This window comes from Dunckerocampus dactyliophorus, chromosome 17 (assembly GCF_027744805.1).
Source record: "Dunckerocampus dactyliophorus isolate RoL2022-P2 chromosome 17, RoL_Ddac_1.1, whole genome shotgun sequence".
NCBI classification, from domain to species: domain Eukaryota; kingdom Metazoa; phylum Chordata; class Actinopteri; order Syngnathiformes; family Syngnathidae; genus Dunckerocampus; species Dunckerocampus dactyliophorus.
This window is the reverse complement of record NC_072835.1, coordinates 13,945,894-13,973,881: the sequence shown is the minus strand read 5'-3', so window position 1 is coordinate 13,973,881 and position 27,988 is coordinate 13,945,894. Positions and strand designations below refer to the sequence as shown.

General features: G+C 38.8%; 2 protein-coding genes across 7 annotated transcripts; one reads left to right on the top strand and one right to left on the bottom strand.

Annotated features, from left to right (window-relative positions):
• Positions 1-24: 24 nt before the first annotated feature.
• myo1hb (myosin IHb) lies at positions 25-19,113 on the bottom strand. Its single transcript, XM_054756477.1, has 31 exons — positions 18,198-19,113; positions 12,332-12,493; positions 10,950-11,065; positions 10,590-10,788; positions 9,840-9,920; positions 9,581-9,760; positions 9,398-9,496; positions 9,194-9,307; positions 9,018-9,089; positions 8,760-8,879; positions 7,958-8,025; positions 7,776-7,881; positions 7,620-7,700; positions 6,868-6,959; positions 6,707-6,801; positions 6,439-6,485; positions 6,000-6,080; positions 5,820-5,925; positions 5,626-5,743; positions 4,547-4,660; positions 4,399-4,475; positions 3,573-3,641; positions 3,401-3,485; positions 3,165-3,327; positions 1,913-1,996; positions 1,727-1,820; positions 1,461-1,652; positions 1,321-1,391; positions 434-531; positions 252-351; positions 25-167 (listed from the first exon to the last, which is right to left on the bottom strand). The coding sequence occupies exons 1-31, from the start codon at positions 18,207-18,209 to the stop codon at positions 141-143; spliced, it is 3,123 nt and encodes a 1,040-aa protein (XP_054612452.1). The 5' UTR covers positions 18,210-19,113; the 3' UTR covers positions 25-140.
• svopb (SV2 related protein b) lies at positions 18,696-26,888 on the top strand. Of its 6 annotated transcripts, none has more exons than XR_008566470.1 (16): positions 18,696-19,286; positions 19,457-19,575; positions 19,668-19,753; positions 19,821-19,919; positions 20,497-20,568; positions 20,701-20,825; positions 20,899-20,962; positions 21,567-21,692; positions 21,769-21,897; positions 21,977-22,050; positions 22,196-22,272; positions 22,340-22,444; positions 23,597-23,708; positions 23,787-23,868; positions 23,946-24,022; positions 25,171-25,315. XR_008566470.1 is itself a non-coding variant. In XM_054756480.1 (16 exons), exons 2-16 carry the CDS (start codon positions 19,225-19,227, stop codon positions 25,306-25,308), a joined length of 1,638 nt encoding a protein of 545 aa, XP_054612455.1. In that variant the 5' UTR covers positions 18,696-19,118; positions 19,199-19,224; the 3' UTR covers positions 25,309-26,888. The 6 variants fall into 6 exon arrangements, 4 of the variants coding, with proteins under 4 accessions (XP_054612455.1, XP_054612457.1, XP_054612458.1 ...); XM_054756480.1 differs by having other exon boundaries at positions 18,696-19,118; positions 19,199-19,286; positions 23,597-23,868; positions 23,933-24,022; positions 25,171-26,888; XM_054756482.1 differs by having other exon boundaries at positions 23,933-24,022; positions 25,171-26,888.
• Positions 26,889-27,988: the final 1,100 nt, after the last annotated feature.

Below are 27,988 nucleotides of genomic sequence, written 5' to 3'. Positions count from 1 at the left end.
ATGATGTGAGTGTACATATATTTTTTGCATCCTACACTGACATCTACTGTATCTACTGGTTGCCCCATTACTGAAATATTGGCAATAACAGCATAGACTGGCTGTTCCTAAAGTACGCAGAACGAGGGGTGGTGGACAAATCATCTGGACTTGGTCCTTGTTGATTCCTGAAAAGGACATAATGACAGACGCATTTAAACAGTGTGAAGTTACGCTCCTTCTACACAGAAGTGTCCTTTAGAAACTCTCACCACTGTCAAATGGCCATTTTTGGCCCTGTAGACCACCGACTCATGGCCGCTCCTGAAGTCCACAAAGCCTTCTCGGCCAGGCTGGATGTCGAATCGCACACTGCACATGACAACATCATATTCAATATAAGATGATTGGTATTGCTGGTAAAAATGGAGCCACATGACATCTCACTCTGTACCTGCCCTGGACCACCTGGATGAGGTTCTGCTTTCTCGTAAGGACAGACAGCTTGGTGAGGGCCTCAAACAGGAAGTCACACTGCAGAACAAGATCCCCCTAGTAAAGTAAATACAGTTACTGATTAGAAAATGTTAGGTGCCAACAGGACAGTCATAAAGTCACAATATTCATGTTTTAAATTGAACTCAACAAGCAGGGAGACAAGAGTCTGAACTGAGATTTTTTTTTTTTTAATCGCATTAGTAATTACAGCTTATTATTGTCACACAAAAACTACAAAAAATCCAAAGTCCTCCTAAAACAATGGGTTAAGTCTGTGCGTGTTTTTTCTTTGGCTTTTAATTGATTATTTCAAAGGGAGCCGATTTAACAAAGAACAAAAGTAGAGCTTTTTTACATGTTTCATTTCTTGTTAACTTATTTTTGCACTTGGATGACAATTACGTGTGTCAAGTGCTACTAAAACTTTGTGTTTACAGTTGATTAAAGTTCCACGATGGCGACAGTCAGGCGCTAGAACATATCAATCGTTTTCAGAATTTCCATTATGATTTCCATTATCCTATGGGAAAATTTGTTTCAAAGTCTGATGAAAAAGTCTTACAGAAAGGATTGTGTCTGCTCTTAGATGTTTTATTTTACTTTAACATTCTTATGGTCAGCCACGTGTTTAATAAAGGAAGCCCTTGTAGTAGAAAAATCTAAAAAAAAATAGTAAAACACCGTAATGTGATGTAACGTAAGGAAGTGTGAAGCATGAAAAGTTTCAGTTACCAAAATGTTTCCTCAAGTATAATTCCCAGACATCCAGCCAAACTGGCTACAATGTGTTATCTTATAAATCAGCAAAAACTTTAAAACACACCAATTTGTCATTCTGTCTACCTTCTGCTTGATGTCATCACATGTAACATGGAGAATCAGGAAGCTGTCACTCAGGTTGCTGACCGAAACACCTGATTGAAAGAAGAAGACACATCTCGCCACTTTCCTCGCATACGCCATTTAATTCCCCCTCTCGTTACCTTTCAGCGAGCTGTAATCAATCCTCTGCTTGATCTTGGCCTCTTCCACCAGGTAGGCAGCCTCTTGAGTGAAGACGAGCTGTCGCGGACGAGGCCTGAAGCCGTTCCTGTCGTATTTGACCACGCTGACGCCGTACTTGACATGCTCATGACGAATCACTTGCATCACTTTCATGCTTATGTCCTCAACGCCTTATTTAATACACAAAAGTAGAAATGGTGAGTGCTTAGAGAAGCTTAGAGAATAAATAACAAAGCAGTCTTGCCTATCCTGGTGTCCAGGAAGGGTCTGCACACGCTGAAGGGGTAGTTTTCCTTTTTGTCTTTGAACATGGAGCTGGTGTGAACTTTTAACTGAAGCTGTAAACAAGTCAAAACTATTCAAACTGAGCTCAGGATGGAAGTTATTTTAAAGTCTGTTTGCCCCGTATGGGAACACTGTGGGACTGTACCTGTGCTTTCCTCTCCTTGGTCATTCCTTGGACGTACTTACGGATCATGTGGCGAATGTAGAGCTTCTTCAAGAGCTGGGACGCCTGCAAAATAGGGCATGGGACAAAATATTAATACAGCAAATTATTGTCTAGTTATCCATTGTGATACAATAACATCAAACATTTGTTACAATTGTAATAAATAATAACTCTAGTAGTAATTTTTATTATATTATTATGGCTCCATATTTAATAGCTTCTGGGGGAGATGCTCCAAAAAAAAGGTGATATCAATAGACAAAAAAAAACAAGTATAAAGTAATCTTAGGGCCACAATTATATTGTATATTTTGTAATTATATTATTGCAATCACAGGGGTAAAATTACAAGAAAAATAGTTATGGTAATTTTATGACAATAAAATTGTAATATTGCAAATTTTATTCTTGTAAAATGGCATAATTTTTCATACTATCATAAAATATTTTTTGGGCAAAAAGAAAATTCCCACTTCCTTTCCATAAAATGACAACATTGTTCTCCAAATCAAGACTTTATTCTAGTAGAAGGATTTGCTTCTTTACAGTGTAGCCATAATACATCTTGGTAAATACGCCCGAAGTCATTTGTAAAAATAAGAATCATTTTAAGGTTCATTGTATAACATTTATATATTTTTCTTTACTATAAATGTGCATCGCATTAATTAGAATATTGTTCAAAATACATTCAATTTCATGAGTTCAGTGAAGACAAAGGAACCAATAAAGGCTCAGGAAGTTTTTGCAGTTCATTTTTCCATCCATCTATTTTCTATGCCGCTTATCTATGCCGGAGCCTATCCCAGGTGACGTTGGGTGAGAGGTGGAGTGGACTGGTTGCAGCGTGAAGCAGTAGTTTACAATATTAAACTTCTTGACAATTTCTCAAATTTGATGAGATACTTAATTTGAGGTTTTTATCAGCTGTAAACTATGATCATCAAAGCTATTAAGAAATTAAGAAACACAGTCTTCTCTTTGTTTTAATGAATCTATAAAATAAAAGCATTACTACTGAGATAAATTCATTTTCCAAAATATTATATAGTTGTATATGGCTCACAAGACCAGGTAGTTCCACAATTATCACCATGTATTGTTGTTGGCTTTCATGCAATGTATTGATTATCACATAATGGCTATATTATAATAGTTACTGTGCAGCTTGTGCCACACACGCACACACACACACACGCGCACACACACACACACACACACATACACACACCTCTTGCATTACAGGCGGAGGGGTGGGCCAAGAGTCCCTCTCTAGGACAGTCTTTGGGAGGTTCTCCTTGAGCCGAGTCAAGTAGTTTTGCCTCACATATGCCAGGTACTCTCTGTTGTCTACGCTGACAGGCTCATTTCTGGTCATGAAACCTTTAATGAATCTAGAACAAATGAGAATTTACTTCAACTGTTGCTTTCATCTTGCCCCAACCAACCATTAGTCTTCACGTATACCTCTTGATGATCCTGACAGCCCATTCACGTTTTTCTCGCTCCTTTCTCGCCATCATGCCTCTAAAGCAGTTCTCTATCTTTGTGGCTGTTTAAGTGAACACGAAAAGAGATAAGTGTAAATGTGTTTGCCTCACATGACACGCTCTATGTAAGTCTTTAAAAAGACACTAACCAGCCTCTTTCTGCTTCTGGTAGTCGCCTTTTACTCGATAGCCTTTGTACTTGGCCTGAATTCGTGTTGCTGCGGAGACAAATCTTCTCTTAGTGCATTTTTTGCACATTGCAGTCAAACACCCCTAAGGTGACACAGTTCAGAAGTCAACCGCATTTTCAGCGAAATAAGTGCTGAAGTTGCTTAAAAATACAAACCAAAGACCAAGCAATGGATTAACGCTGTATGTGTTTGGCTTTTTAATGGCTAACTTCAAAAGAAGCAGCAGAGAAGACCAAGGGAAAGCAGTGTTTCTTTATCTTTGTGTGCTTAACTTATTTTTACACTTGTATTATACTTCAGAGTGTTAAATGTTAGTAAAACTTTGCCTGTACAGTTAAGGTTCCATGATGGCAACAGCTTGATTCTGGAACAGGTTCACTTATCATATTTTCATGATTTCTATTGTTTCGTATAGGAAAAAAATGGTTTCAATTCCGTTTTATTTATGTGTCACCAAATCAAGGCACTTTACACGAGCTCTGTCTATGATCACCCTCAACGCAAATGAAAAGAGAAACCAGCTGAACCCCGCATGAGCAAGTTTTTTTACGGTAAATACAGTCAAACACGTGTTCAACTAAAGAAGCATCTTCTCTGAACACGTCTTGTTGCTCCTTCTTTTGGAATAGGTGGTGCAAAGAATGCCAAATAAAAAGCAAAACACGTGTGCAGAGTTAATAAACCTTTGATGCTCACTGAACTGAGCTCCCATTTTTTCATGCAAATTTTGGTCAGATTCCAAACTGTACATACGCACAGGGGCTGGACTACTCTTATGGCTCACCTAGCTGATTTTTGCATACTTGAAAGGCGTCTTCAGTTGCAAACAGAGTTCTTGGGTGGCGGATGAAAATCTTGGTCCTTAAGAAGATGAGGAGACAAATAATAAGTCGAGTATTTCATTATAAGGTGTGAATATGTGATTGTTTTACCTGCCCATCTTGTACTCATCAGGTTTATAGCCCAGATGCTTGATTAGGCACTGCACACCTTCTGCAGCGGTACCTTTCCAGTTGGGCCAGGTGTCCGGACATAGGGCCTTGTACCTGAGGAACGTTAATGGTAATGGTTACATTGAAATACAACACATATTACAATTCACAATTCCACATGTCCAAAAAGGAGTAGGAAGAAGCAAATCTTATTTAATTTTAACCCCTTTTCGTTTCACATCAATCCATTTGTTTGTTCACTTCCTGTATTCAACATGTACAGTTTACCAATTTTGAAATAAAAATAAAATTGAAATAACATAAGAAAATGATAAGGAAATGTGTTACAATAGGAGTTAAGGGTTGTAATGTATTGATAAATTATGTAACAGTCATAATAAATACAGTATATAATAATTAGTTAATAGTTGACAGAAACATAGTTGGATGTTTAGTGAGTACAAACAATGTAATGCTTCAAGTAGTCCAAAGAAATGAGAAAAAAGTAGTAAGTGCAAAAGTGGTTTGACATAGCACTCTATGTACACAGTGGTTCAGGACTCTTCTTCCTTGTATTTGGTAAACATTAACTGTTAGTACTGTTTCTTGAAATGGATCATCTTAGTGCATTGTTCGAGTTCTTTTGTTTGTGTAAACAAAAGTTGTTTACACATATAAATGTTTAATTTTTCCCTTTCAGGTCATATTTCTCCTCTCTTGTTGAGAAGAATTATATTATGTTTTTGGTTAGCAGGTTATTGTTTGTTTTATGCATAATTGTAGCTGCTTGAATGTATACCAGATCAGCAAATTTTAATAATGGTGGTTTTAGGAAAAAAGGGTTTGTATGTTCTCTATAGCCGGCATTATGGATTATCCAAACTGATCTTTTTTGTAGCACAGTTAGTGAGTGAAGTGTACTTTTGCAGTTATTTCCCCATGTCTCCACAAAATAAGTTAGATATGGTGAAAGTAGAGAACTATGTAGAGTATAGAATGATTTTTGCTCCAGAGCAAATTTAGCATTATTGTGTTTTCAGGATTGAGGAAAGGAGACAATTAATTGGTGCTTCTTTTACCTCTGGAGGAAGATGTTATATTTTCGGCGGTATGCAAACCCCGCACGCCGCACCCTCAGGTGCTCCATCAGGCCCAGGTACTTCACCTGATGTCGCACCAGCACATCATCAAAGCATCCTGTAAATGAGAGAGGGAAAAACTCTGAATTTTGTGGCCAAGATGCTGTTCGGATATACAGAATATTCCACCTCACCTGGCTGTTTGGCTTCATTGGGCTTGATGCAGCGGATGTACCAAGGCTCCTTGGTCATTAGGATCTCAGTCAGGCCCACCAGGCTGCTCTTGAACTGGGTCACCACCTGCAGGAAAGAACACGGTTCACTGAGTGGTCAAGTTTAGAAAGCAGAAAGGTGAGAAAATGAACATCTCTTACGGTTTCAGGTCTCTTCTTTCGGTCCGGCTCAGTAGGAGGAAAACAATGTTTGATGATCACATTTTTGGACTGTTGCATAACCTTACAAAGAAGAAGAAAGACATGTGCATTTTAGTGCTATCACCTCACTCATGAGAATTTGGTAAATTTTTTTTCATAGAACATAAGGCACTGCAACTATAAAAAAGATACAAAAATATAAATAAACTATAATAAAATATACACTTTTTTAATAATGCATTAGAAACATTTTAATAATCATCATCGTCAATGTCTAACATGTATTTATCTTATTAATATGTACTACATTATATTTACTTTTTATTTCTATTTATGAATATATTATAAAATGATGTCCAGTAGAAAAGTAACGAAGGGCTCTACTTCAATGACGTATTCAAGAAATAACCATATGTAATCATAAACTCTACAAAATTACCTCTTTTCCATTTCGATACAAAAGGTCGTTGTTTTTGTCCAGAAAGCCTGAAAGACGTCACATTAGAATTAAATTAGCATGGTTATGGTTACATTTATTGCACATAACACTTCATTAGGCACACCTGCACATTCTATTCTCATGAGATTCAATACAAGAGTTGTCAATGCAGTAGAAGCAAGTAGAAGCAGTGTAGACGTTTTTTTTCCTCCATACATAACATTTTAATAATATCCACTGAACAAAATAAAGTCAGATGATTTCTCACCTACTACACAGTATGTAACCTCTCCAGCGTAGTGCAGCAGGCGGAAGTCTCCTCTCTCTAGTGTTTTCCTTGTCTTTTGGTCGGCAAGTTTGTGTCTGCAGGTTACTGACGTTCAGTGCTGTTGTGTGACTTTAACTGCTAGCAGGAGAGAAGAAGCTTACGTGACAAAATGAGGATGACCGCCAATCTTTTCCTCCATCTTGTCCAGCAGAGTGAGATCAGTGGCCTCTCCGGGACGTAAACATTCCTCATCCTATATAAAGTAGGACACCGTGCATAAGATGTGCCATGTAAGTTGAGTCAAACTTAAGCTGTGTTCACACTTGTGGTTAGGTACTCTGTAAATTTAAAAAATAATAATAATAAAACAAAATAAAACAAATAAATAAATAAATAAATAAATAAATATATATATATATATATATCGGTGCGGTTTGCTACATTGCGCAGTAAGAAACATACGGTATGCATAAAGTAAGGCCTTGAATAGACAACTTTCATGACATACTACATGACAGAACTCATACATTCCAAACCAAAATACCATATACTGGGTTGAATACATTGGTTATTTTTATATTTTATATAGATTTCACCAAAAGCTTCTACAATATATGTTAAAAGAGCTTCATCACCACACACACAGAGGGAGAGAGCAGAGCAGAGAGACAGCACTTCCGCATATGCTGTCATTTTAACACTGGTCCATGTCATTTGTCCTTGTCGCGTTCACATTTGATCGCAAGTGAGCCGAACAGCACCGGAGTTCACCTGCGAGACCACTTGAGAGAAGGGTCTCGGTCTGCTTGTGTGGCGCCTACCAGGGATGATCGCATTCAAACACCCGTACTCGCAGAGCAAAAGTCCCAACCAAACATGGCAAGTGTGAACACACCCTTAGAGTGATTTTTACCAATAATGAGATGATCCCTCTGTGTTTCTCCTCCACAAGGTCACAGATGATCTTATTGTTGAAATATGGCACTGCCTCCCACTGTGTGTACAAACTGTATTGTCACTCATGTTAATCCTATACAGGACAAAACCATCAGCCATCACCATGACTGACCTCGATGCCTTCCATCTCGTACTCCTCCTGCTCTGACTTCAGGGTCAGCTGGATAAAAAGTTGCTGCAGCTTCTCGTTGCAGTAGTTGATGCAAAACTGCTCAAAGCTTAAAAAACAAACAAACACAGGTGTTACTTTTCATCACACATCATTTTATCCCATCTGTTTTGGAGGACTCTCACCTGTTCACATTGAAAACCTCAAATCCATAGATGTCTAAAAGACCAATCACTGTCTTTCTGGAGGAATCCTAGGAATGTTTGACAGGTGCATCTCAATAAATCTCAATATTATCTCAATAATCTTTGAAAAGATCATTTATTTCAATAGTTCAATTCAAACAGTGCAACTGTTATTTATAACTCTTATTATATATTCCATAGATTCACTACACAATGAAAAATGAAATACTGTATTTTAAAAACACTTCTTAATTTCTTAATAATGTTGTTGATTATTGCTTACAGCTCAAAAACAAAAAACAAAAAACAAATTAAGTATTTGATCAAATTTGAAAAATTGTCAAAACGTTTAATATTGTGAACTACTGCTTCAAGCTGTAATCAGCAAATGAACTGCAAAAACGTCCTGAGCTTTTAACTGGTCTGAAATCCATTAACTTTCACATGATATTTTAATTTATTGTGTTGCACCTCTATATCATAGACAAGGTTATTAAATTAAGCACATATAAAACATATAGTACATGTCGGCATGTTTGTTATTCTTGTAATTTAATTGAATTTATAGTGTAATGGCAATTTTAGATTACAATTAGGCTATTTATTTTTAACATATGCATTATTTCTGCTAATATACAGGTTAATGTCAGACTCATTTGCTAGAAGAACAAACTATGCTTTGCAACTTGCAATTTAGAAGAAAATAATATGCAAATGTCAGCACTGAAAATAAAGATTAAAAAGATAATTTACAAAATGCATGTTTTTTTTTTTTAAGTGTATCTTTAAGTTATTTTCTCACCATGTTTGCCAATGATTCATTGATCTTGTTGACGAGCCAGTTGAAAGTACGACCATAGATGGCTTTGGCAAGGGCGTCCCTGGCGTAAATAGCATGGTCCACAGAGAAGGGGCTGAACACCTTGTTTTCACATCAGAGAAAAGAACCACTGAGTTACACATCACTGGGCACTTCACTGCCCCCGCACATGAGGCATATATAGTTAAATCAATCAACAAAATCCTAAAAATCATCAATCAGTTAAACAAAATGAGTCACCTCCTCTTTTTTGGCTTCGATCTTGCGGTGGGTTAAGCCCTGTTGTAGCACCTGAGCGGGGATCCCAAGTAACTGTAGCACCAAAACCAAGAAGGAAGTAAGGAATAAAAACAGCATACAGTAACATGCAGAATGAATTATTCTTTTATGACTAATTATTTTGTTTTGGTTCTGACTTTTGACACCCAGTGCATTTCCAGGTTGTTGTTGAGACTGGCATAACCTCGAGCATCTGCCTCAAAACTGACGTTACCCAAGTGGAGCACGCTGGCAATGATTCCAAACAGGTGCTGAGAAAATACATTTTGATGGAATGTGGATCATGCTTGTTTATAGTTGCTAGCATTTATATATTACAGCTAGACTGCCCTAAATCCTACCTCAGTGTCACTCTCACTGAAGCCTATGACAGAAAGGGCTCTCCGCACCGTCTTCCAGTCGCTTTTATCGTTAATGGAGCTCACTTTGGCACAATTACCCTGCAGGTGATGCAGAACAAACCCCTGAATTGAAACTCTCTCTGCACGCGATACATGCAGTAATTTTACTAATTTGTCACTGACTTGAACCAGGTAGCTGTAATTACGACAGTTCCTCTCCAGGCCCAGCCAACGGAGCAGATCTTCCTCTCCGCCCTCCACCAGCTGGTAGAAGATGTGGAAGTTCCGCTCACCGTGGTTCTGATGGACTACACGTGACTTCTCCAGCAGGTAGCTGAGGATGTGACCCCCGACTGCCCCTCCCTGAAAGACAAACATCATTCGATAACACAAATTATTTTAATAAATAAATAATGAAGGTACTGAGGTTACTCAAGTCCACCTGGTGGTCAAACTGGATGTCCATATACTTCCCAAAGCGACTGGAGTTGTCATTCTTTAGGGTTTTGGCATTTCCGAAAGCCTGGGTGACAATAAAGCAATTTTTTTTATTGTCTGGCAGCAGATTATTGGAAATGATTTTTTTTTTTAATGGAAAAATGGAAAACTAAAACAAAAGGCATAATGTACCAAGAAAAAGCTGAAATGTTCTACTCATGTGTTAATAATAACACAATGTTTTGTCTTTATACATACTGTATACGTATATACAGTGGTGTGAAAACGTGTTTGCTTCCTTTTTTCTTAGTTTTTTGCATGTTTGTCACACTTAAATGTTTGATCATCAAACAAATTTAAATATTAGTCAATGACAACACGACTGCACAAAAAGCAGTTTTTAAATTAAACTTTTTATTATTAAAGGGAGAAAAAAAATTCCAAACCTACATGGCACTGTGCGAAAAAGCGGCTCCCCCCAGAAAGAAAGTAATTGAGATCTATCATTCTGGAATACTTTATAAAGCCATTTGTAAAGCTTTGGGACTCCAGTGCACCACAGTGAGAGCCATTATCCACAAATGGCCAAAACATGGAACAGTGTCGGCCAGCCAACCAAAATTACTCAAGAAAATCAACAGTGCCTCTGTTGGTTGCAACCAAGTAGTGCACTCCCTTTTGCTTTGATTGTTTCAAGACACGATTAGGTATTAATTAGCAATAAATTAATAAAATTCCTCAAGAACATACGGACCTCAAGCACGGGGTTGGAAACCAGCAGCCTGTCTCTGACGTTATTCAAGACTTTGGTACTTGGACAGCTGACTGCATAAAAGTGTAGAATCTTCTTGGAGGCCTCGGTCTTGCCTGCGCCGCTCTCGCCCGAGATCAGGATGAAGTGGTCGTTGAACTCGGACAGCATGGTGCGAAACACATTGTCTGCTAGCGCGTAGCTAAGGAGGGCATAGATCGCTCTACGTCAGTCCACTGACATTGAAACGTATGTTATTTATTTGTTTTACTACACAATATTAGAAACATCACACAACACACCAACGCAAACTACAATCACAACATTGATAAACATACTGAAACAAGAAAGATTCCATCTTACATGTGAGGTGGAAGCTCAAAGAAGTTGACGCCCATGTAGGTATCCATCTGCTTCTTGCTGTAGATGTCCAACTCCTTATACGGGTTGACTGACACCAGTAGAGTGCCTATGTAGGTCTGCACAGACAATCGGGAGAGGGACAGAGGGACAGAGGGTCACGGACGTCACCTCTGTGAAACACCATAATAGAATGTGCTTGATGCATCACTTCCAACAATGAGCAGTGTTGTTCTTATGAAGAGCAATAAGTTTGCTTAATCACTTTGCACGACCTGGAAGATGGCAGTGACCTTTGTGAGCGTTCTACTTGCTGCTTCAGCAACATGAGATGCCGGATTCAGCAGAAGGGAAAGCAGCATCAGGACCATGGCGGGTGAAGTGTCAAAGGCACAGCGCTTAATTAGAAGTAGAAATTGAAACTGCTGCTGAAGTTCGAAAGTCGAGCGGTGGTACAATTCGGAATTTGAGCGACATTTTCAGCAAATATCTGCTGCACAGTGGTTTGTACAGATACATTTTATATGTATCTTGTCTAGTCAAGCTTGAAAATGTTCATTTTGTCTTCTTATTGAATATACTGTATGTTCACTTTCTGATATTCAGACGTGAAGTGGAGTGGTTTAGGTATATTCCATTTTAAAGTTGTTTACCTTGTGGGTGAAAAAAACTCTAAAACAGGGGTTGGTAACCTTTTTTGGCTAAGAGAGCCATGAAAGCAAGATAATTTAAAATGTATTTCCGTGAGAGTCATAACATATTTTCTCACATCGAATACAACCAAATGCGTGCATTTTTAAGCAAGACCAACAATTTTACAATTTAATAAGTCTCTGAATTTATTCTTTTTAATAACATTGTTATACTGAAGCTAACCAATAATAAATAAAATACTTCTTACAATGAATGTGACTTCTGGTGCTGCAGGGTTATCATATCTTTCATATCATATCTTGCCATATCTTTCTTTCCTTTCGCCATCTTCTGTGTCAAAAGGGTTCGGCTCTGCAGAATTAGCTTGCTGACTATTTGATTAAAGGAGGGAAGTTTACTTCTTGACATCTCAATAACCCAGGTAGGCTACTGCATTATCCAGTAATAATCGAGTTTTGTCTGACCTGGAAAACTCGGAAGGACAGCTGGCAATTACCTCTGGCCACCCGCTTTGCACAAAAAATGGATTAAAATGCATAAGAAAGTTTAATATTTTAAACGTTATTTTTAACACTGTGATTTCTGTAATGTTTTACTTTAAAATGTCAGTGAAAACATACAACAAATAAATACATTTTATCCTGTTAAGAAATGTCTGAATCATCAAAAGAGCCACATGTGGCTCCTGAGCCGTAGGTTCCCTAACACATCACCTCAAGGAAGGGACTCACATAAACCAGATTCTCATGGAAGCGTTTTCTCAGGTTGTCTAGGAAGGCGGTCTCACTGGTGTAGTTGTCCAAGAGAACAAAATCCTGGATCCCGACACGGTCCCGGGCTGTGAGAGAGGCCTCCATGTTTCTCAGGATCCTGTTACAACGCTCCTCCAGGCTCTAAGCAGTAACACACAACAGGTATAAGGAAATATAAGTTGCATGAGACTCTGCTATCATATCACACATCCTCACAAACATGGACATGCAATTATATTTGTGTCTCTTATCTGTCTGTATGTCCCTATTTTTGTGACTTCCAGTCAAGAGTCGCTGCTGGGACCTTGGTCATATCCTTTCTGCTCATGATGAATCTATATTCAGCCAGCACTATCTACAAAATGTAATCTATTTCATTCCGAGCCATCCATCTCGATCTTGACAGAAGGTACTTGGTACACAAAAATGTCCCCCTTACTCCTCTTAACCTGGGTGACACGCATGAGAAGCATGTACTGTACCTTGTCATATAAGCAGCAATGCACTTTAATTACAATGTTAAAAAAGGCCCAAGTAGTATTATGCAGTAGTTTGGCTCTCATCCCCGAGTAGTTGACACGCCATAAAATAAACTCCTGCTGCTGCTCTTCTGTTCTCTTTTCATCCAATTTGGACAGCCAAAAGTACCAATATCAAACCTGATACTCCCTGATGTGTTTGCCTCACTACTTTTTCCTCAAGTACTTATTATCTAAAGGGAGGACATCAGCAGTGTGACAGGAAAGGCAGACAGATTATACTGTCTACTTCCTTCAATAGGAAACCATCAATAATACTGTATATAGCCAATGTATGAGCAGGAAGCAGTCTAAAGACAAAAACATGACTCAAAAATACCCACTCAAATGAAGAAAAAGCACAATTAAGCATCATACCAACATGGTCATCCACCCCAGTCCTATAGAGGGCAGTAATTGCAAAATTGGTTGCCAAGTTTGACACAGATAAATCTATTTTCCCAATGCAGCTTTATCTGCTGGATCTGGTGGGTCACTGCCCCACTTGGCCACAATGCAAACTGACTGCAAGTTACTAAGAAGGTGACCATGTGTTTTTTTTCTCCATACCGCCAAGTCTCCTATATTGGCCAAATGCGTGGTCAACATAAACAAACAATCGCTGGGGTCTCTAATTGCTCTTAATAGCTGGCGCTGTAGGCAACCTCCTGTTTTACCTCCAAGATGGCAGTAGCTGCCTTTGAAGTATCATGAGAGGCCAACATCCAGCAGCTTTATCTACCTCTGCATGTGCTTTAAAATGTTGTTTACACTACACTGCTGTTGGTGTGAGACTAATGTGTGTTACATTCGTCGTACTGTTTACAATCAGTTCAACAGCCGTATTAATGCTGGCTGAGCAGTTTGCTCCTTCTCGCTATTACAACATTGGTTCTGTGGCTGCTAGGGGTGTCATGAGACCCTCACACCTTCACAAGACGAGACAAGATCGGGTCTACGAGAAAGTGACGAGACAAAATTTTCACATTGCTTTTACGAAAAGTACAATGAAAAAATATAAAAAATATATGACAATATATTGCAATCTACTAACTTAATTTCTACTGTTAAACTCTTCTACACTCTGTGTGTATGTTAGCGGCCCCGCCTCCACCCACCAAGACAAACAGACTGTATGATTGACAAAAGGGCCCACTCCGTTCATGCCGTTGTTATATGGAACAAACGTGCCAAGGGGCTGAAACCAATGCACAGAGTGAACAGACACGCATGCACATGGCAATATATTGAGGCCAGCAAAATGCTCAAGTTCATTTTCATTTAGTGTGTCATTTATTTATTTATTTATTATTGTCCCAGGCCTACTGCCCACGAGACATTTTTTTTCTGAACAAGAAAATCTTGTCACGTTTTAATTTCGCAAGCTACCTTTTCACTTTCTCATGCCCTCCAAATCATTATTAAAGTTAGAAAAATAAGTTGTTATATGTAATGAGTTTTAGCCTCTCTCTTGCAATTTAGGCTACCACCTAGGCTATAATCAGAGCAATTACGGTAACCTGACTAGTTTACTAGCTAACAATCTAACAAACAGAAAATAAAACATGACCTCGGTCTTTGTTGATAAACAAACAGAAACAACACACAGCTGTAACTTGATGAACAACAACAACAAAGAAGAGTCTCGTAACAGAAGGCGATTCATCTCGGCATCAGTGGCACGTGGTTTACCACAATCATCTAAAATGCACACCACGGTAAACATCAAAATTTGATGTCGGGCTACAAGTGGAAGAGGAAAGTCTATCTGACCCTGAGGCCATCACTGGCAAAGCCATCCCTTTTGTCCTGATCTATCCAGTATGGTGCAGGATCCTGTTACTTATGGACTCAAAGTGGCAGTTAGGCCCCCATGAAAGAGATAGTGCTCCTTGCTTGTGGGGAGGGCATTAGCAGGCTCCAGGTCTCAAAGGAAACCTGACCGTCACAGATTGACCACTGATGAAAATTACCGTCTTTCTGTTCATAAAGCACTTTTTTACTCTTTGGCCTCTTGGAGGCAGTGTAAATATGTTTGTGTAGATATATATTAAAGTACATGACAACTTTAAGCCCAGTAGTTAAAGATATTTCAACAAATCCATGCCCAAAAATGAGGAAGACATTTTGCTTTTAAGTGGCTAATTTTTGCCGGTTGTAGGGGTCGCATTTTAACTCATTTCTCCAAGAGGTTTTATCTGAGGGCTCTCAAATTTTAACCAAGCATATTATTAGACTGATAGGCAATGCCAAAGTTTGAAGCTTGTGAGTTTTCACTATAGAAGAGGGGAAGAGCACGGCAACAAACTTTGATGATTCAGGAAACTGTAAAAACTCAGGCCAACAAAAGCCCTGTGAATTTCTATTAGAGATCAATAAAGTATCTACCTATCTAACAAGATCATATTATGACCAAACTTGTCATGTATGATGATGTGTCCAGCCCTAGCGAGATACATACTTTTCTTAATTTTTCACAGTGCCACCAAGTCGAGACAGAAAATTGGTCAAATTTACAAGTTACATATTCATACATTATATTGCATTATGGCTTACAGTAAAGGCTAAATTGATGAACAAAGTTTGTGTAGTTACCTCCTTCACTTCCAAAGCCATGTGTGTCATGGTTGGATCAGTCTTGTGGGTTAAAACCTGACCAACGCAAATAATTTTTGGCTTCAATCCTTGTGAATTCCTCAGCCGAACATCGTCATCCTAGGTGGCACTTGTAGAAACCCGGAAGTTAACCCCTAGTGGAACCTCAGTAGGTAAATAAAAATATGTCGCCACACTACACCATCGTCTCTCCAACTCTCATATTCAAAAAAGCGGCCACAACAGGGAGGTTGGGTTCCAACAGGAAGGAGGTAGCTAATGAGGTGGTAATGAGTTACGTGGTTCTAGAAGGACCAGGACTGCTTTAAACATTCATGCAGCTCAGGCTGCAAACGTTCATTCAGCTCTTCGACCAGTGTAGAACAGCTACACAAAACACTCGGTGTGTATGGGCGTGTGTGTGTCATGCTGTAATACAAGGATGTAGTAACTCTATCCTTCCAGGGTCCCGTCTTCCGCATAAAATTAAAGCACAGGTATTTGATTACTGACCTTTGATTAGACAGATGCATTTCAAACTAATTACTTACATCTCTTAGATGCCATATGCAATTTTAAAAATTATTTAAAACAATATGTGCATGGCTCAGATCAAGGGTACCCTTTGCGGTCTTCAACTTCACTTGAGTAGTATTTGAAATTGTTGTCTAACAATGTGTACTATCCCTATCACTCTGACGTTTATAGAGTGAGGAAGCTTACCAAACCATAAATTAAGCCTGTTCATGTTTTTATTTTGCGCTAGCACGGCTATGTTGTAAAAAAGTGTCTATATTTGAACATTGAAATGTTACATGTAAAGCATGTCTACTTTTGTTGTGAAATAAACAATATTTTCTCTGATAATTTTGTCATGATTTCTACTTAGAATTAAAGAATGATGTCTGAAATTGGTTTCTAATGTGTTTTATTCAAATATTCTCAGTGTAAAAAAAAACAACTGTTGTGTAATCATTAGTGAAAAGTACATAACCTTCGTGTCCGCCTGCCGATGAAAATTTTTAAGAACATAATTCCATGGAAAAACAAACCCCATGATGATTACAATGGTATATATTCATGGAATAATTACTCAACTCTGCAACTAAAGTGATTTTTTGTGTATAAAAGAGTAAAATAAGATTATTTGAACAAAAGTCTAACACCGAGTGGACACAGAGTTATGTACATTACATTTAAGAAAGAGAACTTCGGAGGGTTGCTATGGGAAATGGAAGATGTCTCGAGCTCTGGTATGTTGGGTGTGTGTTTTGCAATGTTTGAAGTTTGTGTTGATAACATTACCAAGGTCTATCCACAAGTTTAAAACTTTAAATGCAACACTTGGGTACGCTTGATCTGAGCCATGCACATATTATATTTTATATGTATTATAGATGACATATATTATGTATTATTTTTAATTTTATATACATACTGTATCTATTTTGATTTTACTGTTTTTGTCTGTTTTCCTTCATGTAAAAAGTATGAAAATTCAATAAACATCCATCCATTTTCTATGCCGCTTATCCTCACTAGGGTCGCAGGTATGCTGGACTCCATCACAGACGACCCTGGGCGAGAGGGTGAGCGAGATTCGGAGTTTTGAACCCAGGTCTTCCCAATCTCCTGGCTGTGTGGCCAACATACTAACATGCTGGAGCCTATCCCAGCTGACTTCGGGCGAGAGGCGGGGTACACTCCGGACTGCTCGCCAGCAAATCACAGGGCACATATAGAAAAACAACCATTCACGCTCACATTCATACCTATGGACAATTTAGAGTCGCCAATTAACCTAACATGCATGTTTTTGGAATGTGGGAGGATACCGGAGTACCCGGAGAAAACCCAAGCACACACGGGGTGAACATGTGAACTCCTTCAATAAACATATTGGGTAAAATAAATAAAAACACATTAAAAAAACAAAACAAAATTTTAAATCCAATATCATGTACATTTTGTTCAGTTACATTCCAAAGACAGGGTCAAAATTATACATTTAGACTGTTTCCATACATCATGTCTATATTTGCAGAATAGTGTTTTAAACAAGAAGTGTTCTTTATAAACATATATATTGTAATGGCACCAACATTTATTCTTCAGGTTCAGTTGGTTCATTTGTGACAATTAAGGCGGCTGGGCGCCATGACTTTGGCCCCTCCTTTAATATTTAACATTGAGTTTCCTGTGGACACCAACAAAAGCATCTAACATTACTGCCTGCTTGGGCCTGAACACAGTGTGACATAAGAGAGCTTGTTGGAGTAATTGTCATTAACATAATGTAAGCCATTATGCACACAGATGGATTGGAGGAAGATGGGAAAAAAACAGCTGCTCCGCACACATTCATACTTCTTTTTTGACGCACTAACTCATCATCACCCATCAAAAGCAAACATGTATAACGCATGGTGGTCCATTTGTTTGTAATTGGATACACAACTTTGTGACACTGTGCGTGACTACTCGCCTACTGTACCATAAATACACAGTGATGCTCTAAAGGTTGATAACTGTCATTAAAATGTGAATGATCTAACAAGCCTTCAGTCAAATTTGCAAGGGTTCAAATAGTATGTGAGAGGCAATAAGTTTCATAAGTTGTGCATTCATTTAACAACTTCAACAGAAAGGTTTTACCAGCTTAGAAGAAAAAAATAACAGAGCAAAAAAGCAGTACAGGATTCCAAATTCCAATAATTTGTGAGTTGTCTTACCTTTGTGTCCATGCTGTCGCGAATCCTTGGCTTCGGATGCCTTGTGTGAGTCAAAACAATCTGCTGTGGGTATACACCCACTGTTATAACAGTGGGTGTATATACCACATAACCCACTTGGATTTATGAGTGTCCCAGCATGTCCTCACTCCATCAGTCGCTCACTAATAGCTTAATTAATAAAAATTATGTGCTGCAACGTAGCCGTAAATACTCGGTTCCAGCTTTGCAACTCAGCTAGTTGAGGGTTTTTTGCTGATGCAGACTGCATTGTGGGACTATAACTACCATAACAATGTCCAGATCATATTAGATTCACTCTGACCTCACAAATCATGAACACACTCAAAAAAATTGTAGAAAGTGCTCCAAATGGGATATAAATACACATTTATGTCTGTTTTAAGATCTTCTAGGTGCTAAATATCCAACATTGCAGCCATAAAATACACATTTATGAGGCATTATGGGTAGAGAAGCCAAGAAGCCAGAAGCCAAGATGGCTGCTTATTTACCAAACGAGAGCAGCATGATTTAACTATGCACGAGAGGTTACTCCTTGAAACTGGCGACAAACTTTTAAATTAGCCATAGTTCCGCTAAAATAGAGTAAATGTGAACGCCATACAGCAGCTTTACGGCTTACACCTTCCTGACATTATTATTCAGGAGAACGTTTAAGTTAACACCCGCCGCCACGTATAGTGTAATGTTCCGCCAATTAGAATCAACCAGAATGAGATTCTCCTATTCGGGGAGAGCTAGGCCTGTCAATCAAGTTGATCCTACTAATGGTTACGCCTACTTTTCTTCCGACGTGGAGTTGCGTCGCTGCCACGAGACATCCTCACCACTTAGCGGTGTTTAAAAAATAAACTTCTGGTGTTTTACTTTCTGGCGTGACCACGCCCTCTTTTCCAGGTATTTTGTTTCTCTGATTTTGTCCTGTGCTAAATGTGTGCAAAACTCCACCAGCAGGTTTGACAGCATCTTGCGTGCAGACAGCAGACACACAGGGAACACAAAAATGGAGAAGTGGGGCAAGTCGGCTACTGTCACTTACAAGCGTTGGCGAAGTCCCAATCACTGGTAAGAAACATGCATTTCTCCAGCGTTTTTGCTCCTGAGGGTGTGGAAAATAAAGATTTGCCTGTTGTGTGTAAAACGTTAACTTGCAAAATTCTATGCAGAAAATACAAAGACATGCAAATCACCTTGTCATAGTTATTAAGCCTCGTGTCTTGTGTTGAAATAAACAGTACAGAGGGAAATAATGTGGAACCTAAAGGTGAATCCTCTAGTGCAGACAAGGACATTTGCTCTATAAACTTCAACCCCGGATGCAGAAAGTCTTCATTCTCCTCCAATACAACTGAAGGTGTACATTATTAGTCTGTTACATGTACTATGACTAAAAGCGCCCATGAAATAAAAAATAATTGTGTGCTTTGATATGTAACTTCCTTCTAGAAACATTCACGCTTGATGCAGCGCTGGATGCTATCGGCTTTGGATGGTTCCAGTGGAAAATGTTACTTCTCACCGGTTTTTCCTGGGTATAAAGGCTTTTTGCTGTTATAAAAACATTTTTGGGGGTAAATTTGCATTTGCATCTTGGTGCAGGTGGCCGATGCCATGGAGATGATGATCCTCAGCATTCTTGGCCCGCAGTTACATTGTGAGTGGAGGCTGCCCAGCTATCAAGTGGCCTTCATTACATCGGTAACGTTTGGCGGCCTTTGCATGTACTATGATTGAGCTGCAATAAGAGTGTCTGCATTTTATCACATCTACGTTGTTTTGTTTGACTTACAACTGTAAATGGACTCTATATTAACTGGTCACAACATTAGATACACCTGAGCAGTCTAGATTTGAGATTCAATACAAGAGCTGGATCAAAAATATGATTAAAACAAGGATAATGCACAGGTTTGATTGAGGTATGGTAAAATACTAAGTTTATTATTACGATTGTATTTAGCTACATGAGTGGCAATACCACAGCAAACTGCAATAATAAATATCCTGTTAATGTAGCACCCCTGTGCCAGTATAACCACCTTTTATAGTGATTTTCAAGGGACCCAAGGATGCTTTATTACTTTTTTATACTGTAAAGGCAGAATTCAACTGTGCAGGTGTACCTAACAAAGTGTCTGTTGAGTGTGTGTAGTCAGGGGTGTGGAGTGACACCCCTGTTGCATAGGAATGGAAAAAAAAGGGGATTCTGTCTTCCAGTTTGTTCTCTGATCATATTTTTATGTTGCTTTGCAAGCTAAACATTTGACTCCCCCAGGTGGTATTCATTGGAATGGCCTTCAGTTCCTCATTATGGGGCAACTGGTCGGACAAGTACGGCAGGAAAAAGGTGAGTCGCCTTTGCTTGTTGAACCAGATGTAAGGATTTTGTTGGATTATTATATATTATAGATACTATATATATATACACACACACACTATGTACTTATCTCTGTGTTTGTCTTAATTAATGCAACAACAGGTGCTGACCATTTGTATGTGCTGGACTCTTTACTACAGCCTACTGAGTGCCTTCGCTCCTGGGTATGGGTGGCTCTTGGTGTTACGAGGTCTCGTAGGCTTCGGCATCGGAGGAGCACCTCAATCGTAAGATTTAGATTTTAATATACTGTAGAGGCCTTTTTTTTAAAACTTGCAATAACCATTTACTTGCTTCCAGAGTGACGCTGTACTCAGAATTGCTTCCTTCGAAGGCGAGAGGCATCTCCGTCACCCTGATATCGGTACTACGGTAGCATCATATGCATCGCTTTCACTGTACCGTATGTTCCACAAGAACAATTTATCTAATAAGAAAGCATGGAAATAACCTAAATGTTGTCATTAGGACCGAGAGATTCATTTACCTAAACTGCAAAGCCAAGGAAGCAGGTGATAATTGGAGAGAGGCTTTAAAAATGTCATAATTTGGAGTGCATGAGAAAGGGAAAAGGAAAACCTAGCTCTCTCTGACCACATGGTAATTTATTGACAAGTATATTGCACAACACAGCAGCAACAGAACCAATATTGTAATAGCCGTAAGGAGCAAAAGTGCTAAGCCAGCATGATGAGTTCATTGTAAACATGTAAACACTACAGCAAATAGCCGATAGCCACAGCCTCATTGTTTTTTGTCCATCCATTCATTTTTTTTTATATCGCACATCCTCGTTAGTCCAGCCTTATCACTTTAGCCATATTGTACTGAGCAGCCTGGACACAGACATGTGTAGCACTTTCAACACTCCGCTCTAGCTATGTCGCATTTCTGGTTCTGTGGCCATCATCCTATTTTTTTCTTCCCGCTGTGTTGACACAAGTACTCATTAACTTTGTGTGTTTCAGGCATTCTGGTCTCTGGGCTGCGTCTTTGAAGTCCTCCTTGCCTTGTGGATCATGCCAGCTCTTGGCTGGCGGTGGTTGCTGATCCTGTCTGCTGCACCGTTGGCCATTTTTATTTGCTTTTGCTTCGTAAGCACAGCGGTTGGTGTATGGAATACAATACGCTGCGTCACACAGATTTGACTGAACTCCGTTCTGTACGCAGTGCTTGCCGGAAAGTCCTCGTTTTGACCTGCTGAACGGAAACAGAGCAAAAGCCATGGCGACGTTGCAGTACATGGCTCAAGAAAACGGCAAGGCCCTACCGCGAGGGACGATGGTCTGTAACATTCATGTGAGGCTGCATTTTTATACATTTGGCAGAATATATGTGAGCGTCATGGTTGTCAAGAACATCTTTTTGTGCTCTACAGAATAAACATGGGCGGCTCAGAGACCTCTTTACACCACAGTACTACAAAACTACACTTCTCCTCTGGTTCCTATGGTTAGCCTGTAGAACATATTTTACTGCTAGGCCACAACTCTTTGCCCTTCTAATCACAGAAGCTACCTGAATCACAGTAAAGAGCAACATCCAGCATCCAAAAAGCCTCAACTTTCATTTTAAATACACTGTTATTTTGTTAAAGGTTTTCCTATGCCTTTATCTACTACGGGATAATCCTGCTGACAACAGAGATGTTCCAAGCTGGAGATTCATGTGGAGGTAAGTTGCAGCATGTATCATTCATCTAAACTGACCGACATATCAACTCCTCTGTCTCTGCCGATAGCGACACAAGAGGCTAAAGTTGAACCAAGCTGTAGTCTGGAATGCAAGTTGTTGACCTCAGTGGACTACAAAGCCTTTTTATGGACAACCTTGGCTGAATTCCCAGGTGACATGTTCTCTAATAACTGTCTTAGCCTGCACAAAGGGGACGAGCTTAAGCTTTGTTATCTATCCAAACAAAATATTAGAAACAGCTTTTAGCGCGATGACGAATGTCAGTAACACAGAGTAACATAAGAAATCAGATAAAAGAAAAAAACGAATGAATAACTGCAATAAAAATAAACAATGCAGAAGTAGCATAATGCAGAAAAATCTAACAAACAGTGCAGAATTATTGCAGAACCTTCTGTGTGCAAAGTACATGTGCAGTTGTAAAAAAAAAAAGGTGTCAATTGAGCATTATGCAAACATAGTATGTACTAATAAACATTTCTACCTTTCTGACACTGGCAATCAAAATTGAGCACATACTCTACCATGAAAGATAATCCTGAATTTGTTCAGTTTTGTGTGTTTAAACTACCACATTTCCTCATGTGGTGGTTTATTTACTCAACTACAGAGACTACCAGGCACTAATGGTTGAGGACTTTATTCATTTAAGAGCATTTTAAAATAATTTGTATTTGTAACATTTTCCCACACACAAATAATTATACTAAATTAACATAAAATATATGCAATTTCTTCTTCTTTTTTTAAATTTTAGTATAAACGAGGGTTGTCGAAGCCTTTTCCATCGAGGGTCACATACAGAAAAATGGAACAATGTAGGGGCCTCGGCCTTTGATATTCTTTGTCTTTTTGCTTATTAAACACACAAAAATCAATCCAAAAGAGTTTAAGACATCTCAGGTAAATAAAAAAAGGCACTTAGTGTTCTTTTATTCATGTGAAAGCTTCTTGACTGATCAACTTTTTTCTTATATATATATCTGGAGGAAAAAACTACATTTTTAAGTGTTAAGATGGTCTGTCTCTCTTCCATTGTTAATTCCCTTTTTTCTTGCTGTTTTTGCAGCAACAAATTACTTTCTCCAGTACAGTGCTGTTTAACTGATGTTCACAAGGGTATTGTACTTAAAAAAAAAACAAAAACCTTAAAATATTGTCTCGTCTTGTAGACCCAATCTCGTGTATCATCTCGTCTCATGAACTGTCTTGTGACACCCCTAGTGTGTGTGTGTGTGTGTGTGTGTGTGTGTGTGTGTGTGTGTGTGTGTGTGTAACATGTTTCATTGCATTTGTCTTTCAGGTCTTATAGTTATTCTGGGGGCAGTGGACTGCTTGGGCAGGAAGAAGACCATGGCACTCTCCTTCTTCATGTTCTTTTTAAGCATCCTAACTTTATATGCTTGTATTGGCAGGTGTGTTGTATGTTTGTGTGTGTTCATAAATGCATCTAAACACCATCAAATAATTTATATCGCTTTTTCTTCACATAGGGTAGCGCTCACACTCTTCATCTTCATTGCTAGGGCCTTCATCTCTGGAGGCTTCCAAGTGGTTTTTGTTTACACACCAGAGGTGGGCCTCTAACCTTTCAGCTTTTGTGTGTAATATTTAAACATGCTCACTCTACTTTTATCAGGTGTTCCCAACAGAGACCAGAGCTTTAGCCATGGGCTTTTCCAGCGCGTTCTCCAAGTTGGGCGCCCTGATCACCCCCTTTGTGGCACAGGTAAGCACCAGTCAGTGTACAGTATACTATAGATCGATAGATACTTCATTGTTCTCCAAGAGAAATTCTGTATTGACCCGAATACAAGATGATGCTGAATATGAGGCAACCTCTCTTTTTAAAAGCTGTTTTTTGGAAAAATATTCAGTATTTAATACAAGTACACAACTGGTAAAAAAAAAAGAAGTCATATTTCTTAGCTGCCTGGTTATCCAAGCGGTCTTTGGTGTGAGTGACAGGAAGAAAAGCTCTGACTCTCTTGGAGAGAAGTCGTTTGGCGCAGCCTGTTTATTTGCATGTATAATTCTCTAGACCCCAAATATAAGACGGCTTGTCTTTTTTTTTTACTGAAGAAATACAGTCTCAGGTCAATGTTGTATTTTTTTTTTTTTTTTTACGTTTAATTCCATGCATTCATGCATCAACAAACATTCTATGATGTCTATGTCTGAAGATGATTATAGGTCATTAATACATATTTGTTGTACAATGATACAATTATAAATATTAGAAATAATAATTTATGAAGAAATGTACTCTTAAGAAATATATTTGCTGAATATTTTTATGTATAGAAAATGTATAGAAAATGTATATTACTGAATGGTATTATAAAAATGCATTTGTACAAATAAAGGCTGCATCCTCTTTAATAGATGCTTTACCCCTAAACCAGGCACTCTCTGCAGTTGAAGCCACTATTTCAGGAAATACCGTGAAGATTATAATTCAGTATTTACACAAATATTATGGTAATGCATATTAACTTTAAAAAAAAACAGAAAGTATTTAATACACCAATTATTGATCAGGGTTGACTTTTAATTTTCTAACTAAATAGTGTGTTTGCATCAAAAACAAAAGCGCCCTTACTGCCTTTTTGTATTATTAGTATTGTATTTTGTAGTATTGTATTATTATCAGAATTCATCAGGATCAAAACAGGTGGCTCTATCAATAAGGCCCACTTAGCCAATCAGAATCATGTTGTATTTGGCCCAAAAAATGTGCAACTATGTGGGGAGAGTGCAGGATATTTTGTCTTTCTTGAACTGGAAACGCAACGAAACGTGCATACAGTATCTGAACGGTACTGCGTGATTCAAAATAAGCCTTTTTTTAACCTTCACTTTGTGTTTTAACCAAAGGTGCTGCTCAGACAGTCGGTGTACTTGACCCTGGCCGTGTACTGTGGCTGCTCTCTGCTGGCTGGCATCGTGTCCCTGCTCCTTCCGATCGAGACCATAGGAAGGGCCCTTCAGGAGTCCAAACAGGAAGGGATCTGATGCTCAGGTCAGCCACCCAGGCACAAAGGTGGACACCAAGGGGGCCCGATGAAAGCAGGACTGCTGGGGACGACATTTCATGCTGCTCAGAAAAGATGGACTGAATCAAATCGAGTGATGATGAGTGAAGAGAGGCACAGTGGAACCTCGGTTTTCACACGCCCCAGTTGATGCAGAATTCGGGTTTTGACAAAAAATTCTTGGAAAAATACGTCTCGGTTATCGTATGGCCAAATAGTGCCCAAACAAAGCACCCATGCGTTGCTGACTCAGACTCTGTGAAAAATGGAAGTTGTTCTTTTAGAGTTGGGACGCTAGTCAGATTCCAGGCAGGGGGTTCCTTAATCATCTTTTTTATGTGTGCGTGAGAGGTTTATTTGTTCATAGAACACTCACAGAACAATTAACAACTCAGTTTCTGTCTCCTTTGTTTCTCCTAATAAGCACAGTGCTCATTGTGCTCGCACTTTGTTTTTTCCTTATAGCTGCAAAATAACCTACGACGACACCAAAGAAAGTTGCACGTGCCAGAACTTTGATAAAGAACGAGAGAAATTATTGAATTAAAAAAAGAACGAAAATACCAGGGTAGCATCTGTTACAATAGGATTGTAATATAATTTAAAGGAAGGAACCTTAAACACTTGTTCCAGGGGGAAAGGTTTAAAGGAGACACATAATAGATAGTGGGCCGGGCCGGTGTGTGTGTGTAATGATTGTACCTACTGCTGAAGTTTACAATGTCCACTCATTCAAGTTGAGTTTGTGATGGACCAAAACAGCGTCCGCGTGGATCTTCCATGCCCTCCATATTTCCTCCTTCGGTTTTTGCACGTTTCGGTTTTTGTTTTTGGAAGGTTTTAATGAGGAAAACCGAGGTTCCACTGTATCTCTTTCAGGTCAAGACGGGTTAATGGAGGAAAAGCCTGCAAGTGCTATTCGAGCCAATAGTCACAAGTGGGGTAAAAGTATTTATTTGTTAAAACGTGCAGTTTTTTCATTAAAGTCATTCAATCTGCTCTAAAATCTCACTCACTCTATATTAGAATCCAGAAAATCTGGAAATTGGCACTGGGAGGTAGAGGGATGATCAGTTGCTTTTAAAGTTATAATATATACAGCATATAAAATGTATATTTCTGTCAGTGGCAGGCAGTGCATTTGGTACCTGAGCCTTCAATGGCGACTTAAACGACTTACGCCACCTCTTAACACCGCCATTGTCATGTCGCAATTATACAAACTAATAATACACAAATGCAATATTACAAGGTGTGGCATTGGAGAGAGGCATTTGGCTTGTTGGGGATGAATACATTTATTGCTAAAGCACAAACCCAGTTAACAGTATACAACAGGTTATCTTGCAATTCACTTTACCTGTGTTCCATTCACTTCAAGGAGGCTAACCGTCATCGTGATAGTACTGTGCAGATGAAAAATGGGAAATGTTATGTTATTTTGAAATGTATTGTTGGTAAGTTTTTTTTGTTACTGTAATGGCTGTGAATGTGAAGAAAAGGCACTGCTTTTTGTGAATCAAATAAAATAAATCTTCTGACAGGCCATTATATTCTGTTAGACAACTGCTGATATCTTCTAACAGCTTTCTATTTAGTGGCCAAAGAATATGTTTCTACTCCAGTCTGCCAATATGTTACATGTATGTGTGACTATGGGGACATCTGCAAGCTGAACATATTTGAAAAAATATGGCAGCGGCTTATCTTTGTTGGTCATGTCAAATTCTATAGAACTGTCCAGATGAAGTAACGTGCCACTTTCTGTTCTTCAAACTTTTCTATAGAATTCTAAAGAATTATTTTGTTCTATCGAAATTCAATAGAAAGCTCTTTAGAGCTCACTGCCAAAGTTCTATAGAACAAGTTGTTCTGATCAAATTCTATAAAATCCTGTAGACTTCTAAAGAAATTCTATAGGAGGGATAAGGAGGAATAAAATAGCACTAAATACCTCACCACACTGTCATGTTACTCCCCTGCCTCCCTCATCTCAATAATTACCACTAGAAATCAAACTAAACTTGGCTAACTTGGAGAAGAGTACAAGTGTCTTGCATCTGAGTGGGATGAGACTCAGCACGTCCAAATGCCAGGCCATGGTTCTCAGTGGGAAAAGGGTGAATGAGGTCCTGCCCCAGGTGGAGGAGTTCAAGTATCTCGAGGTCTTGTTCGCAAGTGAGGGAAGGCTAGAGCGTGATCTCCACAGGCGGATCGGGGCAGCATCTGCAGTCATGCGGTCGCCGTACCGGACCATCGTGGTGAAGAGAGAGCTGAGCCGGAAGGCAAAGCTCTCAATTTACCCCGCATCTATGTTCCCACCCTCACCTACGGTCATGAGCCTTGCCTCGTGATTGAAAGAAGCCTTAGGGTGAGGAGCTCACTCATCCTTCACATGGACAGGAGCCAAAAATAAGTTATTTCAAGTATACTTATTTGATACTAAAACTGAAGAAGTATACTTGAAGGTTACTTTTTATAAACTATATTTATATACTTAAGAATAGTGCAGTGAAGTATACTTTGCCTATACTGAAAAGTATAAACAAAAGTCTAAGACTAAGTACATTGATACTATACTACATTTACACTATACTAAAATACTATACTGAAAAAAATAGTAAAACTTATACTTTAGTATACTTTTTACCTCCTTCTGC